The sequence below is a fragment of the Delphinus delphis genome, chromosome 19 (genome assembly GCF_949987515.2).
Source record: "Delphinus delphis chromosome 19, mDelDel1.2, whole genome shotgun sequence".
Classification (NCBI taxonomy): domain Eukaryota; kingdom Metazoa; phylum Chordata; class Mammalia; order Artiodactyla; family Delphinidae; genus Delphinus; species Delphinus delphis.
In genome coordinates, this window is record NC_082701.1 from 29,723,703 (window position 1) to 29,743,511 (window position 19,809).

General features: G+C 45.9%; 1 protein-coding gene across 3 annotated transcripts in view; it reads right to left on the reverse strand.

Moving 5' to 3' along the window:
- Positions 1 to 19,809, reverse strand: part of YPEL2 (yippee like 2) — a 59,404-nt gene that overhangs the window by 23,393 nt on the left and 16,202 nt on the right. For 2 of the 3 annotated variants that reach the window (XM_059998120.1, XM_059998122.1), the window contains exon 2: positions 14,183 to 14,496. In XM_059998120.1, coding sequence (XP_059854103.1) covers positions 14,183 to 14,299 — 117 coding nt within the window. In that variant the 5' untranslated portion in view covers positions 14,300 to 14,496. Of the gene's footprint in view, positions 1 to 14,182; positions 14,497 to 14,927; positions 16,274 to 19,809 lie in introns of those variants that run through there. The other variant, XM_059998121.1, reaches the window with a different exon arrangement.

Consider the following 19,809-nt stretch of genomic DNA (forward strand, 5'->3'; position numbering starts at 1 on the left):
CACATAAACTCATTTCTCCAACACCCATTTCACAACTGTCATTCCAATCTTCTATTCAGGGGCCAGCAAACAATGCACTAGGGCCAAATGGGGCCTCTCACCTGTTTTGTAAGTAAAGTGTTACTAGAACAGAGTCAGGCTCATTTGTTTATGTATTCACTATGGCTGCAGAGTTGAAACCCTATGGCCGTCAAAGCCTGAAATACTATTATCTGGCCTTTACAGGTAAAGTTTTGCTGACCCCTGATCGAGCTGAAGGGAATGAAGACTCCAAACAGCCCTTCCCTTCTACCAAGAGTCTGGCTGCTCCCACTCTGGAAGTTAGTGGACCAACTGGCTTTTGCATGATGTCATTTCTTTTTTTAGCACTGGTTACAGGCCTGGGATCCAGGAGGAGATTTTGCCTACCAGAGGCACACAGGGGCCTGGAACACCTAAGCACAGGACCTGGCATTTAATGGTGATCAAGAAATGTGTATTAAATAAACAAACAAACAAAGGCCTGGGAAGTCAGCTAGTCTGTGCCCTGAACAAAGTCCATCCTCCCTCTGTCCGTTTCAAGGTGACTAGTCACACAGGTGCCTGGAGCAGCCTGGTGACCTAGATTTGTCAGACCTTATCTTATCAGCTTTCCTTCCTCGTGTACTTACCCAGCACCTGGCCCCATAGTGCCCAGGGCAGACTGGCCTGTTGTTCTTCTAGAGAAGGAGACAGACTGGGAGGAACTCTCCTCCCCCACCGATACACTTTGCTGTTTTTCTTTCTCCTGCTAAGGGGAGGATCAAGATATACGGCGACTTGGAGCTTAAAGGAGCTCCAAGAAGTCTATTTTTTCTCACTTCCTCTCTCCTTAGGTTTCCTGGGTGAATGTGTCTAGGATGAACCTTAAAGGTTCCTCAGAGCCTTACCTGTCATTTGGAACATTCGGCATGTAAAGGGGAGGGAGCGGCTGTGGGTAAAGTAAGCAAACCAGCAAAGAGGCCTGGTCCTAAGAACAGACATTCCTCCAAAGACATATCAGAGGACAGCAGGTCTGATTCGCTGGCCACCTCAAGCTGCAAGAGCCCGGCTGGCAGCTTTACAGCTCGGGCTGACACTGCAGGCGAAGCAGGGGTAATCGGGGGAAAGCTGCACACATTTGGGCATCTCATGAAAATCAGGCAAATTGGGTAGAAAACAACATGGAACAACATGCCGGCCTCTCAGCTGCTCCAGACAACCCTGGGTACCAGGCTCACGATGGATCTCCCCACTTGTACTGCTGCCAGGTGCTTCTTCAGACTGGAGTCTGGGTACAAGTTGGGTGAGGGCAAGTTATACATCTGTTTGCCACTGTATCTCTCGTATCTAACAGGTCAGAGGAGCTCACTGAAAGCAGAACTGGCTGGGCTTAGTGCAGTAGGCTTCACACCAGGATCTTTTGTTTTGGCAAGGGAATGCTCTTCCAGGCCCCTCATTTACCTGTTAGAGTCGAAGTTACAATGAATGCTCTTGGTGGGACCAGTCCTGAAAGGGAAGAGAAGGAATTTCCTGCCACCCCTCCCCCCCGCAAAGAGAGATAATTTTCCTTTTGACAACCATAAATTGTCCCTTCAAAGATCCAAAGGCATTAGGGGATAGGGGGAGGGGAGAGTCCATGCCACCTGCTCTGCCTCTTGACATCACTGTGCTCTGGAGGGGAGGGAGTTTATGGACTGATTAGATGTTGTTGTTTTTAGCAGCAGCTGGTGGAGCTGTCTCCTCCTCTCTTCCTCTCCTCCCTCCTCCTCTCCTGAGTCACTGTCCAGCCACCAGCAACAGGCAGGGAGGGGAGGGAAGCAGAGAGCTAAGGTTCTCCTTGGCTAAGCAGCCCTGACCCCAGAGACGATACTCTGGGTCACCAGGTCAAACCCTCCCCTCAGGAGTTGGCTGAGTGCTTTGGAAACAAAGGCATCAGAGATTCTTTTTTGGGTTTGTTTTCAAAGATAAGAAAAATGGCAGGGACCTCCCTGGTGGTGCAGTGGTTAAATATCCACCTGCCAATGCAGTGGACACGGGTTCAAGACCTGGTCCGGGAAGATCCCACATGCCGCGGAGCAACTAAGCCCGTGTGCCACAACTACTGAGCCTGCGCTCTAGAGCCTGCGAGCCACAACTAATGAGCCCAAGAACTACAACTTTTAAAGCCCGCGTACCTAGAGCCCGTGCTCCGCGACAAGAGAAGCCACTGCAAAGAGAAGCCTGGGCGCCTCAACAAAGAGTAGCTCCCGCTCACCTCAACTAGAGAAAAGCCTGCATGCAGCAACGAAGACCCAACACAGCCTAAATAAATAAATAATGAAAACCATCTTTCTGTAACAAAAAAAAAAAAAGGAAAGAAAGAAAAATGGCTTCATTCAAAAGAAACTCGCCCCAGCCCCCCACCGTGGAGCGTCACAGGGTGAACCAAACTGAGAAGCAATTCTCAGCTACTGCTGCAACACTCAGGCCCGGAATTCTCTTCCAGCTGCCTGGGCTGCTGTTGTCATGGTAGTTTGAGGTTTCTGTAACTGGCTGATGTGTGGTTCATAGGCAAAATAACCACCTGGCAGACAGGAAGGGAAGGGGGGTAGGGGGCAGATTTTTCCATTTAAATTCTAGAGAGGCCTCCCAGCTACTTGCAGGTAAGGCCCCCCAAAAGCAGAATGGAAGCTGCTGCTGCTGCTATTCAATTACCTCCAGAAACGTGTTGGTCCCTTTGGAATTACTATAAAGAACCAGAGACTTATACGGGTCTCAGAAGACTACTGACAACGCCGTATAGCTAAAGGGCAATACCTGAGACTCAAAAAATGGAAGGAGTGAATATGCCAGAACTGTTATGGGTGTCAGGACCTGATTATGTTTGAGTGCCACTTTCTGTTTTTTGCTTAACGATATTCATAGATAGAACATTTACTGAGCATTTACTATATGTCAGGCACTGTGAGAAGCACTTTATATTGATTGCCTCACTTAATTGCCACAAAAATCTTATAGGTATCTAACATTAATATGATTCCCCTTTTCCCAATGAAGGCACCAAGACACAGAGAGGTTACTTAACTTGCATAACTAATAGGCAAAGAAGCCAAGGTTTGAACCCAGGTAGCCTGACTCAGACGTTACACTGTTAACCACTAAGTTATGTTGCCTTGTATCATCTGCTGCTGCTATATGAGAATCAGAGGATGGGGCAGGTGGAAGGAACCTTTAATGACAGTCTAATCTAATGCCTCATTTGGATTGGGTAGATGAAGAAAAGGGAGAGCCTGAGAGAACAATCTTGCCCAAGACCTCACAGCTTGATACTTTCATTATCCCGGCTGCCAGCCCTCTCCTCCAGGGCTGCCTCTAGCATTTTCAAGCACCCCTTATGTGTAAGGCAGTAGGTGGCGTGTGTGGCAGGGAGGAGGTGGCAAAGTACAAAGTTAAGAGGCACTCGGTTTCCTAATCTGTAAAATGAGGAGTTGAACTAGAAAAACCCAGGGCCAAGGGCATTCGGAAAGTCTATGACTCCAGGTTATTTAGAATCTTATTAGGAAACAAGACAATTACACATAAAAGTGCATGTAACCACAAAAACATAGACCATATTATTACAAGAGTCATTACTAATTGCCAAATGAACAACCAGACAATGAGTACTACAGATGTCCAGTGGAGGAAGAGAATCCTATAGTCCAGGAAGACATCCTAGAAAAAAATACTTAAGCTGGTCTTCAAGAATGGGTAGAAATTGAATAGAGAAAAAGAAGCATTCTCCAGGCAAGAGAAATGATAGGAGGGGAGAAGGGGTAGGATTTACCACCAATAGTACTGAGACCCAGAAAATAGTCAATGCCAAAAGGAGCTACCTAGGTCAAGCTATGAAAGAGGGTACAGACCTAGCTAGACCTGTATCCCATATGTTTTTGCTACCCCATGGCTTTAGGCAAGTCACTTAATCCCCACCTTGAAGGGATGTTGTAAAGTAAGGAGTCCCTAACACACAGTAGATCTTCAATAAATAATAGTTAATAGCAGCAATGTAGATTTTTCATCCTGTGTTTTTCATCCTGGCACCAGTACAACCTCATCTGTACCATTCTTCTGCCCGCCGTAGTGAGGCTTACATTCCCATGTACCCCAAAGATCACAGGCTCTCTGAGTGTAGGAATCCTGTTGGCTTCTCTCTATCCCTAGCACCCAGCCTAGGCCTGGCAAGTTGTTTGAAACACAAAAAATATTATTGAACTCTATACAGAATCGCCACCAACAACCAAAAGCTGTAGCTACACATAACAAGATGAATAAATCTTTAAAATGTAATATTGAGCAAAGGAAGGAAGACATGAAAGATTTATACAGAGAAATTTTATTTATATACATTTCAGAAACAGGCAAATCTAAATGTTCAAGTACTGAATATACACCTTGGTGGTTAAAATATGAAGAGAAAGGAGGAAATTCCTACACAAATCAGGATAATGGTAACATTCAAGGGGAAGGTTGAGAATAACTGTTGGCTTTTAGAGTTCTGTCAATGATCTACACTCAGTTACTTGAACTGGGTAGTGGTTAGATGAGCAATTCTTTAAGCCATACATTTGTGTTCTATGCATCTTTTTCTGTATATTTCATAATAAAAATTTAATGTATATCCTTAAAATACAAAATATATATATATATATTATTGAACTGAACAATTAGTGTATAATGGTAGATTCCAGTCAGACCCCAAAATACAAACAGCCAAAGAAGCAATGGTCCAGCTTTACCATTCCAGAGACCTAGGGAGTGCTGGTGCTCAAATGAAAACACAGGGGCAGGGGTTCTGCATCTACTCCTTGCTTCCCAGGGAGAACACCCTGCTGAAAAGAGTCCGGATTTTCACGAGAAACACAGGCTTGCAATCACCAGCGTCCTTGCTGAATGCTGAGGCACGAACATACAAACCAATCTTAGGACTGGAATCTTACAGGCATTTGCAAACCACAGAATTAATTTTCAGGGTATGCCTCATAGCTCAAGTCAACATTTCCTTTTGGTATTTAAAGCAACCACATAGAAAGGACCACATTTGAGCAGATTTGTGCTCCAGCTGCCTGCAGTCCACAGCAAAAAACACAGATGATTCACTTGACTTGGTCCCTAGCAGTTCCTTTGGTAATAAATTGGTGAACAATTCTACTTATGCCCACCCAGATCATCAATTTTCACAGACTGTAGGACAGGTCTGCCTCCCAACCAAAGAGTGTGACTTCCTGAACTCAATTCCTCTTGTTCATGGCTATAAATGATAGAGAGAATTTTTCTAAGCCCTAGAATGCTTGTAGTTCTTTCCCAAGTGGTGATCAACAAGTATGTACTGAATGACCACCATGTGCCTGGACCACCTGCAGACCACTGAGGTGCATATACACTCGTTTCCCCAATTCTAGTCTCTTCTTAAGCAGTTCACCTAGGATACCACGACACCTGCCATCTAAAAGCAAAGCTCTGGTCATGTCATTACTTGCTCAAAAGTCTTCAGTGATGGGACTTCCCTGATGGTGCAGTGGTTAAGACTGCGCACTCCCAATGCAGGGGGCCCAGGTTCGATCCCTGGTCAGGGAACTAGATCCCAGATGCATGCCACAACTAAGAGTTTGCATGTCACAACTAAGGAGCTGGTGAGCCGCAACTAAGGAGCCCGCCTGCTGCAACTAAGACCCAGCGCAACCTAATTAATTAAAAAAAAAAAAAAAAAGAAGTCTTCAGTGGCGCCCAACTGCCAGCAAAATAAAGTCCGAACTTCTATTCTCCCAACAACCTGGCGTCAGCCTACTCTTTCAATCCGTTTTCGCACAGCTCTCAATGTTGCCCAAAAGAATGGCTCCTCCCCACACACTCCTGGCCTCTACTTCTTTGTTCGTGATGCTCCTTTTACCAGTCCCTCCCCATCCATTTCCACACGTCTAGGTTCTTGCCTCAAGGTACATCTCAGTGTCACTTCTACCAAGTCTTCCCAGAACTTCTGTTTCTAGACAGATGGATCTTAAGGGGGTTTTTTTGATCAACAATCCTTTGAGAACCTAATGAAAGCTATGGAACCCTCCCTAGAAAAATATACATACACATAGAATTAAACATACAATTTCAGAAATCCCTTGAAGCCAGCCCATGGACCCCAGATTAAGAGCCCCTTATTCTGTCTCTATCTTAGAGAACTAACAGTTGTTTGCTCAGATATTCACTGAAAATTTACCAGTCTTTAGGAGCTGTGCTGGGTGCTAGAGACACAAAGATGACGTCACAATTATCTCCACAAGTAGTTCACAGACTAATGGGAGACATTCATTGTTATACTGTGATAAATGGTTTAAGATAAACATAAGGTGGGGAATTTCCTGGCCATCCAGTGGTTAGGACTCGGTGCTTTCATTGCCAGGGCCCGGGTTCAATCCCTGGTTGGGGACCTAAGATCCCACAAGCCGCGCAGTGTGGCCAAAAAAAAAAGAGAGAGACCACATAAAAAAACCATAAGGTGAAGGACAGTCATCCCACTGTGTCCACAGGGGACTGGTCCCAGAACCCACCTCAGATACTGAAATTCAAGGATGCTCAAGTCCCTTATATAAAATGATATGGTATTTGCATATAAACTACTATACTTTAAATTACCTCTAGGTTATTTATAACACCTAATACAATGTAAACGCTACGTAAATAGTTGCCAGCATGCATGCAGCAAATTCAAGTTTTGCTTTTTGGAACTTTCTGGAATTTTTTTCCTGAATTTTTTTTTTTTTTTTGTGGTACGCGGGCCTCTCACTGTCGTGGCCTCTCCCGCTGCGGAGCACAGGCTCCGGACGCGCAGGCTCAGCGGCCATGGCTCACAGGCCCAGCCGCTCCGCGGCATGTGGGATCTTCCCGGACGGGGGCACGAACCCGTGTCCCCTGCATTGGCAGGCGGACTCTCAACCACTGCGCCACCAGGGAAGCCCCTGAATTATTTTTGATCCACTGTTGGTTGAATCCCCAGATGTGGAACTGTGGATACAGAGGGTTGACCATACAAACTTCAAGAAGGGACAACTTATGGGGGAGGGGCCAAGACAGTGGGGTAGGAAGACCCTGAGCTCACCTCCTCCCATGGGCACACCTAAATTACAACTATTTATAGAGCAGCTACAATGACCTGGGGAATGACCTGAAGACTAGCAGAAAGGATCTTCTACAACTAAACGTATAAATAAGGAACCACAACCAGATGGGACTTGGAGAGCGCCCAGAAAACACCTTTACGGGTCCTTTATCAGAGGCCCTTAGCTGTGAGAACTCACACCATTCAGTCTATGGAGACATGCTATGTGGATGGGCATCGTTTTTGCCTCTATCTAAAGATTCAAGTTGGAACCTACAATAAAGAGTTTGTACACGGAGGCTTTGGAAGAACCAGGCTGAACACTGACTCTGATTAATGTGACTGCAGACATTCCTGAGCTGGATGTTGTGTCTATAGAGGCTGACTGACCCCCTGCTCTGGAGGACTAGCTTTCAAATTTGGAAACAAAGAGTAGGGTTTTGTGGCATGATGTGGACATCCATTCAGTATACACTATAAAATGGTTGTTGGGAGCTTCCCTGGTGGCGCAGTGGTTGAGAGTCCGCCTGCCGATGCAGGGGACACGGGTTTGTGCCCTGGTCCGGGAAGATCCCACATGCCGCGGAGCGGCTGGGCCCATGAGCCATGGCCGCTGAGCCTGCGCGTCCAGAGCCTGTGCTCCGCAACGGGAGAGGCCACAACAGTGAGAGGCCCACGTACTGAATAAAAAAAAAAAAAAAAATGGTTGTTGAACCACCATAACGGTGTCTTGGAAACGATTTGGATCATGTTGATCTACATATTTTAAATTTGTTGTAACATCTCAGGAGCTATACATGTGTATATTTTGTGTTAAATTGTTCTAAGGGAAAAAAAAGGGATGACTTATGAACCTTTTATCTCCCCAGACTAGAGTGAAAGTTCTTGAGGGTAAAATCCTCGAGGGTAGTATCATATCTAGTACAGTGCACCCCACCCCATTACATACTTTGTATTCGTGCAATAATAAAACAGAGCCAATGAGACAAAAGAGCAAGTTATAGGCACAGTCCCCACTGCCATCACCCACATGTACCAGAGGCCTCTGAGATCCAGTTAAGGTGGTCCCAACTTTGAACACTTATGCTGTACAAATTGTACCAGCCTAATTTATGATTTATCTCACCCTGACTTGATTCAATCTCTGCGCCCATGAGGAGAAGATACCATAAGATGTTCTATCTTACAAACTCTAAATAGTTTCTTTTCACCAAGAAACACTGTAATCTAACCACATTCCTTTGGAGATTTGCTGTAGACGTGGTTCACCTGTCACCCTTCCTGGGTGGTCACAGATAGCTTATCTGTACCCCTCCAGAACTAACACTTCATTAGTAGGAGATTAGGGCTTTCAAAGATCAAATAGCTGAGGGAAAGAAGTAAGTAGTTTTAGGTTGGATATGTGATTTTCTTTACAAAAGCTAAATTGATTGAATGTGTTTTTAAACTGGGCTTATTGGTGTATGTTGGAACTCTTCCATAATTTATTAATTCTGCCTTTACTGCACCTCAGAAATGCTCTTTAGGAAACTGACAAACACATAACAGTGTCTTGCAAACATTGCAAAAGAAGCAAAGGTGCCGCTATATGGTATGGGTCCTGCAACGGTGATTGTTCTCAACCTTTTGTTTCTTAAAACCTAACAATCACTCTGGCCCTAGGTTTCCACTATTTTGGAAACAAAAAAATGGGCACTTATAATGAGACAGACATTTATAGGTTTACATGCAATCTGGCTTTTTTCCCTCTCCTGCTAGAATAGAAAAACTAATTTTACTGAATTATGGTTTTTGTAAAAATAATTGTCATCCACTGGATACCAAAACCTCTCAATTAATAAAACTACAATATGACATATATTTTGCAACATAGATAACCTCACAGAATTATCTTCAAAAGCCATATCTTATTGTATACGTTCTTTAGGAATTATGCCTTTTAATGGGACACAGAGGTCACTAACACAACTAATACAATCTGATGCTCACTGTAACATTTTCCCGGGCACCTAGAGGAAAAGAAATGAATAGATTTTTAGAAGTTCTGTTCCTGTATTTATTTTTTACATGAAGTTTTTTCAGGACACAAATAACTGCATTAATATTTTGGAAAGTTAGTTTTATTGCACATTAAAGACAAGCTGGTGGGTAGTGGGGATTAAGAGAAACAAATACCTGAAACGTAGAGTTGACAGGATGGGACAATACTCCCTCTTTGCCCACAACCTCTAAGTCACTGTGTTGGGGTACAAGACTTTTTGAGAGTCACTGGTGTAGAATGCTAGTGCTCAGAAGCAGAGGTGGGAGGCCGAGGGCAGAGTGGGCCTCTCAGCAGCCACCAGATCAATACAAGTCTTCAGGCTTCACAGCACCTTCCTCCCTGACACTTTTCTCAAAGCTATGCTGCAGCTTATGTCTAGGCAGGAAGGAAAAACCAAAATGTCACCACTGTGAGCCCAATGGAACCCCACAGGGAACAAAAAGAACCTGCCTCCTAATTAGACTGCAGCCTCAGAAGGAGGCCCAGCTCCTCACACAGACAGCAGCTGAGGGGTGTGAGGCAGAGAAGCCCGGCCCTGAGGCTGTGTAACCCCAGGCTGTCACTGAGTTGCCCACTCCACAGCCTCCAACACCTTCCCTCTAAGGACCCAGGGCACTTAGTGCAACCTGTGTCTTGGAATGAAGCCACCGTCCCCAAAGTGGGTTCATGATAGATTAATCCAATTCACCATTCTTTTTTTTTTTTTTTTTTTTTTTTTTTTTTTTCAATTCACCATTCTTAAATGGCCTACTTGCAACACCACTGAAGGGCTAGCAGGAGGGAGGCAAGGGATGGACTGACTACAGATAATTTTTATGGAAAGTCTTGCAAAGATCCAGGTTTCCATAATAGATAGTATCCACTGAAATGAGCATTAGATTGTTTTCACTGGGGGCAACTAACTGTTCCAATTGAAACTATTATTATTTTATAACCAAAGTATATTTTTATACTGTGACTTGCACCATTAAGTGAGAAACAACAGCGTGAGCAATTCCTCGTGCCAACTCAAAATACCTCTGCATGCAAACACTTCAGCATTTAGACCACAGCACCCCCGAAGAAAGAAATTGTAGGAGGCCTCAGCACATTCCCTAGATAGTTCTGTCATCGATTCAAAAAGCACCCCCAACGCCCCGCACCCCCCAGCGTCCTACAGAGCAAATGCTCTTACCTTTCTGCCAACACACACAACTTGGCTGTCCTTCTCTTCCATTGCCTTATTCTCTCAAATCCAACTCCTGTGCTCCAGGTTCTAAAGTGAAACTATCTTGGCTAAAGTAAAGTTGCTTAGGCAGTAACAATCCCTCCACCCCACCTCCTTGCTTTGTTTTTGTTTTTTTTTTTTTTTGGACATCAAGGCCAAGAGAAGCAAAGGGACTACTTTACGTTTGCATAGAGCTTTGTGATTTGCAAGCCACCCACACATCGATGATCTCATCCAGCCTCCTAACAACCCAATGAGGTAAGCCTACTCCCCCCACTCTCAAATAAGGTAGGGCTACCTCCTAGGACTGTTCCGGCCGTGGCACACAGTAAGCACACGAGTGCTAACTACTAGCCATTAGACACAGCAAATATTATTTAACTCATTTTATTAGTGAGAAGCTGAGACTCAGAGGTTGGACAGCTGATTCCAGGCCTCTAGGAATCTGAAGCAAGCTGGGAAGACAGAAGGGCCTAGTGCAGGAGTCTTTCCACCACATCAGTACAGACCCTAACTGTTTAAAACTTGACAACTACACATTTCCACGGCGGCTTAGCCATGCTGATAAGACGGGAGCCCGAAGTCCTGATTCTGTTCCCAGTTCTCTGCTAGCCACGTGCTCTGAGCTTTAGTTCTCTGGACCTTTGTGTTGGCTTCTCCATAATGAAGGCAGACTCACTTCTTTTAAAAAAAAAAACAACAAACAATGGAATGTCAAGCTTCCAGATGAAAGGCTCTGTTACAAGTACAAAGTATCATTTAATTACACTGCTGCTCCAGTTAGCTGCTTCCCAGCTCCTAACTCCCACTGGGTGGATTCTGAAACCGCATAGGAGATTATGTCAAGAGGGGAGAACAGGAGAAACATTCTCTCCCTGAACTTTCTTAAATGGAAGAGAGGAACAAAATGAAAGGCCCATTTTCCAAGGAGGGGGCTGGGGCAGTGATCTTTCCATTAAGTGGACCTGCATAAGAATCTATAGATTATTTAACGCCGGGGGTGGCTGTGGAATGAAATAAAGGAATCTTTGTGCAATGCCAGCCACAGTTCCCTCACTCTCTCCCCACCGTCAGGCATTTAACACAACTCTTTAATCATCAAGCTCTAATGCACCCCATCTGTGCACGGGTTGTAGCCAATGAAACTGCAGCCTGTGCTGACTTTGGCCTGGACTTGTGAAGGAGCCTTTCTGCCCCAAAAGGGGCAGAAAGGAGGACATGAGGCCAACAGTCTTCTTTGCTCATCACTCGTCTTCTCCCAAGGCTCAAGAGCCATCCATCTGTTTATCTGACCATTTATTGAGTTCTTGCTATGGGTCAGATTCTGACCCAGAGATACAAAGCTAATAGGACATGGCCCCAGGAGGAAAAGGATGTGTAAGAGCTCCTGTGAGAGAGGAAGGAGGTAAAGAAAAACGGATGCTTTTGGCTGAAGCACAGAGGCCCAAAACACCCCCATCTTCATATTCAGGGAAATGTTGCTTAGTTCCAAGTGGTTGGAACATAAATCAAGGAAGCAGCAGGGACCCTAACTCAAAAGCTAGGCTCTGCCAGATCATCCAAGGCCCTATGTACCAGCCAAAGAGGTAAGACATCAACTCTGAAGGCCACTGTCATCCCCGCATACTCCCTTCTGACCATTTCACAAGGCCCAGCTCAAATACCACCTCTTCCAGAAATTATTCTTGAACACGCTCAAAGTAATTGCTCTCTCTTCTTTGAGAACTCAAGACCTGAGTTCTTAGACAACTTCTATGAGTCTCAGCTTCTCCATCCATATAATATATGACTAACATCACCTACCTTAAAGGCTTCTTATGAGGGTTAAGTGAGATAATATTTATAAAGTGTTAAGTAGCAGTTTTTAGCACACAGAAGGTGCTTAAATACAGTTTACGGTTACCTCCACTTCTTACGATACACAGTACTTCTTTTTTTTTCTTTTAATAAATTTAGTTATTTATTTTTAGCTGCATTGGGTCTTCGTTGCTGTGTGCGGGCTTTCTCTCTAGTTGCGGCGAGCGGGGGCTACTCTTCATTGCAGTGCACGGGCTTCTCATTGTGGTGGCTTCTCTTGTTGTGCAGCATGGGCTCTAGATGCGTGGGCTTCAGTAGTTGTGGCACGTGGGCTCAGTAGCTGTGGCTCGTGAGCTCTAGAGTGCAGGCTCAGTAGTTGTGGCTCAAGGGCTTAGTTGCTCCGTGGCATGTGGGATCTTCCCGGACCAGGGCTCGAACCCATGTCCCCTGCATTGGCAGGCAGATTCTTAACCACTGCACCACCAGGGAAGTCCCCACAGTACTTCTGTATATTAAAAAGATGTCTTGGCTTCTACTCCTCTGGAGATTTCCAGAAGTAGGACAACTCATATTTTCCCTCCAAGCTTCCAAAGTGAAGAGGACTGACTCCCCTCTCCTCTCACTGACATAGCCTCCCCACATCCAAACTTCCAGGCTCCAGGGGTTCCCCAAAGGTCCAAGAGGAATCTGAGACAAGATGAGTTAGCTGACAGAGAAGGAAGCTATAGGCTGGCTGGAACACAAATAGCATAGAGGAGAGTAATTAGCAGAAACCTAGAGAAGGGAAAGTGGGCCAGAGACCAGGACTCTGAGGGCTGCAGGGTTCAAGCCTTTTGGTAACCCTAGACCCTAGAAGAGGCCTAGAAGGAGGAGTTCTTCCAGCTGCAGTCCTGATTTGAGAATCCCCACTAACAGACGTGGTTGTTCAAGCAGCTTCTCCACTTCCTGTCAGATCAGCCAGCTGGACAGGGCTGTTCTGTAACTGCTGATCCTTCCTCCGGCTCTGCCCAGGGCTACCGAGCCAGAGGCAGGGAAAGTGATGCCACCTTTTCTAGCAGTTCTTGTAAACAGATCAAGAACACTAAATTTTTTTGTTTTTAAACTTTGTCTGAGTCCGCATAAATTTTTTTTTTTTTTTTTTTTTTTTTTTTTTTTACTTTAATGGCATGAAGTCCAGGTTCTGAAGAAGGATGCTTTTTAAAGCGAAAAGTCCCCCACGAGCTCTTTCTCCTTTTCCTGCAGCCTACTAAAGCTGTTTCTCCTCCCTTGGCAAGAAGCTTGGGGCCAGGAGGGAGCAGCTCCCCTCTGAACGCTGCCTGAAGGAGCCAGTGTCTGGACTGCTCAACGGGACATTAGGTTTACTTATTTGTTAATAATCCCCCCACCCCAACTTCAGGAAGCAGGTGCCAAGGCTCCTCAGGGAAAATGGGGTTCCACTCTTTCTTCTGATTGTGACCAAACGTCATGCCATTTCACCTCACGTAGAAGCCCGAAAGGTCCCGACAAGCCAGTGGGTCAGCTCTTCACCAAGCCACTTTTGGTCCTCCAAAGGCCACCCATTTTAGTAACTAAATCATCTGGTAACCTTCCCTAGGGGCTTAAAAAGCAATATTCCCCTCTCTCATTTCAGCCATTAACCTCTCCTACAAGAGACCACCTTTCTCAGAACTCCTTTCTAGGCAGGCAGCACCCTACACCGCATGCACCCGCCAACACAGCCCAGGCAAGCAGAGCGCGAGGCTCCAATCCCTTTAGCCCCTCTCCCCTCCGGCTCGCGAGCCCCCAGCCCCCACAGACTCAACAGGGATGACATTTACTTTCCAAAGTTACAGATTAAACGAGTACACTCTCCCCCTAACTCCGAGTTATTTCTCAGCTGAGTGAGACAGCCATTTGGGTCAGCCCTCCCTGGACAAAAGAAGGAATACAAATGTTCCGGGCCCTTTGGCAGAGCTCATAAACGTCTGCAAACCTAGGAGCCAGAAGTGCCCTCCCCCAAGGTAGGCAAGGAAGGCCTGCAGGGAACATGTACCTTGGAAATAAGTTCATCATGATTGGCCAAGTGGGCTCTGCAGTGAATGCAGCTGTAGGTCCGGTGGCAAGAGGGCAGATATGCCTGGAAAGTCTTGGATCTTGTCATCTTCACCATTGGCGCTGCTGAGTGTGGGGTGAACTCTGGGGCGGCCCACGAGGCACTCCCACAGGATGGGTCGCACGGGAAACACCGGAAGACACAGGTAAAGGCCGTGGTTTGGCAGGGGGTTGGTGTGGGGCGGGCTCCACACACTGGTGATGTCTTCAGAGGAAGGACCCTCAAGCAGAGGTCTAGGGCTGGTTCTCAGCAGCCTGCAGTGCCAAGATAAGGAATATCATTAGCTGATGGGGCTGGGCTTCCTGCAAAGCCAGTAGAGTCCAACTGCCACCCGAGAGAGGGCAACATTTACAGGATAAAATGACCCCCCTCCTCTGTTCTTACACTGTGCCAAGATGCCCCATGAATAAGAAAGAAACCAATGGAGATCCCAACATTGCTGCAATTCTAGAGTCGGAGGTTCAGTATCAACTCAGGGCTCTCAGGAGTTACCCTACCAACATCTAGCAAACCGGCATGATCACCATTCCTAGGGAGCCCTAGAAAAGGCCAGGCTTAAAGATATGCTACCTCCAACCCCAAGGAGAGGACTCCTAAGGATCTCCTGATCCAACCAAGATAAATGGCTTAAAAAGTTTAGTCTCTAGAGATTTGCTACATCAACAGTCACAAGTGGATTTCTCACCCATTTCCAGATGCCAGGAGTCCTCCAGCACTTGCAACCACCATCTGAAGAGGCAACATCTTTTGCTTATGAGCCAACATCTTTTGCTTATGAACCAAGCATGGGATACAAAGGATCAAGTTCCCAGCCAGCAGGATCCCTCGCGGCTAGCCAGTACTTCTAGGAGAAGTGATTCTGTTTGTAATACCTTGCCCAGAAGTAGAGGCTCAGCACATTTTTTTAAAGCAAGTAAATTAATGAAACTAACGGCATAATCAGGATCCTGCATCTAAAATTCACAACGACAGTGAATCTGACCAGAATTTCTCTTCAACTCTCAAATTTTCCATTACTCATCCCACAGTACCCAGCATTTTTCCTTCCACAGCCTCAGCTTTTTTCTTCTAATGGGAAAGAAGGAAACTGAGATAGAGGGGTGGCTCCTAGGGCCGCCTAGGGTATGTCCGAGTAAAGGTCTGAGGGCAGAACCCCGAGGTCTGAGATCCGCTCCGTTTCTCTGTGGCTCACGTACCTGAGGCTCCTGGACCTACCTACTCCCTGGGCTTCACTGACGGGGGTGGTGTTCTCACTTGCCTACCTCCCAGGAGAGCCAGAGTGTTAATGAACGCCTGCGTCATGCTTTGAAGATAAAATTATTTAGAGAGACAGGAGGAAGACAAACAGAATCAGATCTTCCTTGCTGGACTATGCCTGGGGCCCATCTGGATGTTTGGAGAAGGCCCACAGATCACAGTCCTTTTTTTCCTCTGAACCTCACTGGAACCGAATCTTCAGCAGGGAAGCTGCCCTCTTCCCCGACATCCTTCCCACCATAATGTCACCGAAGGCCACTATACCCCTGGGCCTCCACAGAGCTTCCTGAGTGGCCAACACCACCGGCCAGCACTAGGCTGCAGGACAGCAGGGGTCACTATCCTTTACCCTGCATGTCCCTTGAGGAGCTGAGCCAAGCAAGCTCCACACCCACGGTGACCAATTACACAAGATGTCCAACTGTTGAAGGGATTCAGACCTACAGGGGCCCAGGCATAATGTCTCCCCTGCTCGGTCTCCCACCGCTAATTTTAAAGATGAGTAATCAGATTAAACTGAACATCACAGAAATACTTCAAGAATATGGGGGTGAGAATTAACCTCCCCAGCTTTGCCTCGGAGGTAGGCCTGGCCATAACAAGAGATAACACGACCCCTTGGATCAGAACCCCTGCGTCTCACCCAGGCATAGTGGAAGTGGAAGTGGAAGGTGAGTGGTCAAAACGAAAGCCCATGGTAGACCAATGTTGTTGGGTGTTGAAGTGGAAGAGGTGGTAGAAAGAGCTAAATACCCCACTTGGGGTTTCCTGAAATATCCTTGAACCTTCCAATACTCCTGTTCCACTCTCAGGAAGGACAGTATTTCCAGGAAAGGAAGGGGTGATAGGTCAGGGGGTAAGGAACAGGAAAGACGGAGGCAGGGGAAGCAAGCGGGAGGCTTGCCCCAGGCCAGCCGCTTCTGAAGTCCACAGCCTCAGCTGCCCGGTGGGGAGCTGGAGAGGCGCTGGCCCCATTCGCCTTATACAAACGCTGAAGGAAGGAAAGGAAACAATGAGCCCTGGCTGCCAGTCTGGGTTTACAGAGCAGCCACAGAGTCTGTTTTCTTACACATGCTGACGGCTTCTAAATTATGCCTTTCCCCAGAGTAGAATTATTTCTTTTCTCACTTCTCTTCTGTAGGAAACCCAAAAAAAGTTCACCGGCAGGGGTTTCTGCCGGTTTATGCTCAGCTTCAAATGTGAATCTCAAAACTTATTCATGGCTACCTTTGGAGAAATCAGCATTCACAGTCTGCATTAAATGTGAGTATGTCACATACAAACACATTCATTGCACACCACAGCCCAGAACTTAAAAAGAGGCCATGCAAGCAACATCCCAGGCTGCCTGGTGTTGGAAAAGCCCCAGAGAGCCTAGGCTGCAGGCCTTGGACCTTGCCCTATGGTCATTCTGGTCCTCTCACTCTTTGCTAGGGATTGACAGGCACCCAGAAAAGTGAGTCCTTACCCAAGAAGGAAGAAAAGAAAAAGTGGCTTGCTGAAATATGAATCTTGTCCCACTTCAAGAAGGAATGAGAGGGCTTCCCTGGTGGCGCAGTGGTTGAGAGTCCGCCTGCCGATGCAGGGGACAGGGGTTCGTGCCCCGGTCCGGGAAGGTCCCACATACCGCGGAACGGCTGGGCCCGTGAGCCATGGCCGCTGAGCCTGCGCGTCCGGAGCCTGTGCTCCGCAACGGGAGGGGCCACAACAGTGAGAGGCCCGCGTACCACAAAAAAAAAAAAAAAGAAGAAGAAGGAATGAGAGAAGGAAAGTGGAAAGCAAAGTGAAGGAGAATCAAGAGGGGGTCCTCGTGCCTGAGAATAAAGGAGAGAACGGGATGAATGAGAAAAAACGTGAGAGCTAGGGGCCAAAAAATAATCACCTATTACTGTCTTCTTCCCTCTTAAGGGAAAATATTAAAAGCTGCTTTAAAAAGAAGTCTGTTTTTAAAAAGGAAGTAAAACAGAAGTCAGTTTTTAGGAAGGAAGATGAAACAGATGTTTGTTTGGGTTTTTTTTATGGAAGAAATTAAGGGTATGGGGCTGTAGAACTCACCACATTTTAATTTTTGGACTCTGGTACCTGTTAATGGGGCCACAGGCTCCATGGGGCTTCATGAGTCCAACCCGCTGAACATACTGTGGAGTCTAAACTGATTTCCAACAATAATCAAATGAGTTCGCTTTTTTAAAGCCTCAGGGCACGTGTACAAATTAAACACCATTTTAAATGAAGTAATAATCCATCACAGTGGAAATTAAAGGAAGATTTGCTACCACCTCCAGCTGGCTCCCGCTGGGCAGCACGGAAAGCAAAGATGTGAACTATTATGATTAAAAACAAAGACCTTAGGTACACCACTCTGAGAGCCAAACGCATAGGGAGCACACAGCAAACCTGGCCGTCCCACCTCACGGACTGGCCTTTTCCACAAGGAGCCACAATTGCAGGTGGAACTCAAAACAGAACTTTCTGAGTGTCCCCAGGATGGAGGGGTAGGAGGTATGAATTCCTCAGATAAGTCGGGAAGGAACTGGAAAAATGATGTGGGAACAAGATTGTACCGCCACACACAGAGCCACAGAAACCGAGAAGGCAGAACTTGCCAGGGGAAGTGACACCTCCAGCCACAGGACAGGACCACCCCTAGATGTGCCTCAGCGTTGCTGTTTTTGTGGGGTGTATTGGAGGAGGGTAGGTAAAGACTGTCTGGAAAAGAAGTGGGCTCTGGAATCAGAAGCCAGCTCTACTCCGTTCTAAATGAGTGACTTTGGCAAGTTATTCAACCACTCTGACCCTCAGCTTCCCCAATTCTAAGAAGACCAACATACACAGGGTTATGAGGATTAAATGAGACTGACGTAAGTACATACACAGTGCTGGCACACAAAACACACCAAAATTGTAGCTATTATTATTTTTAGTGGAATTTTTAAAAATATATGTTGCTACTTAAAAAGAGAAGAAAAAGAAAAAGGAGGCCGAAGAGTTCAGAGACATACATAGTTTTCCTGCCACTTCCATTAGGACTCTCTAGCTTGTCTTCAAGCAAGGTAGATGGTACTACTGGGATGACGTTTCTCTAAACCTAGAATTCTCTTCTCAAGGTAAGACAAGGTGATGATGACCCTGGAGGAACCATAGGAGTATCCCCCTAAGAGGCGGTTTCCCCAGTGGCCATGCTCCCAAAGGCCCTAAAAGCACTGCCAGGAACACAGCATCTCTGATTCACACAGCCCTGGCAGGCCCCTGAGCCTCCTTTCCCCCTTAAATCCACCCTCTGCATTTCAGCCGGTGTTATGCATTTAAAAAGCAGATCTCACAAACAATAAATGCTGGAGAGGGTGTGGAGAAAAGAGAAGCCTCATACACTGTTGGTGGGATGTAAATTGATACAGCCACTATGGAGAACAGTATGGAGGTTCCTTAAAAAACTAAAAATAGAACTACCATATGACCCAGTAATCCCACTACTGGGAATATACCCTGAGAAAACCATAATTCAAAAAGAGTCATGTACCACAATGTTCATTGCAGCTCTATTTACAATAGCCAGGACATGGAAGCAACCTAAGTGTCCATCAACAGATGAATGGATAAAGAAGATGTGGCACATATATACAATGGAATGTTACTCGGCCATAGAAAGAAATGAAATTGAGTTATTTGTAGTGAGGTGGATGCCCTAGAGTCTGTCATACAGAGTGAAGTAAGTCAGAAAGAGAAAAACAAATACTGTATGCTAACACATATATATGGAATCTAAAAAAAAAAGGAAAAATAATGGTTGTGAAGAACCTAGGGGCAGGACAGGAATAAAGACGCAGACTGCATAGCACAGGGAGATCAGCTTGGTGTTTTGTGACCACCTAGAGGGGTGGGATAGGGAGGGTGGGAGGGAGATGCAAGAGGGAGGAGTTAGGGGGATATATGTATATGTATGGCTGATTCACTTTGTTATAAAGCAGAAACTAACACACCATTGTAAAGCAATTATACTCCAATAAAAACGTTAAAAAGAAAGAAAGAAAGAACTAAAGGAGGAGGAAAAGAAAAAAAAAAGCAGATCTCACCATGTCATCACTTTCATGTCCTTCAGAAAGGCAATACGGGACAGTGGGTAAGCAGATGGGTTCTGGATATTTAACTGAAGAAAACAAAAACACTAATTCAAAAAGATCTATGCACCTCTATGTTCATTGCAACACTATTTACAATAGCCAAGACATGGAAGCAATGTACGTGTCCATTGATAGATGAATAGGAATGCAGTGTATGTGTGTGTATATATATATATATAAAATGGAATA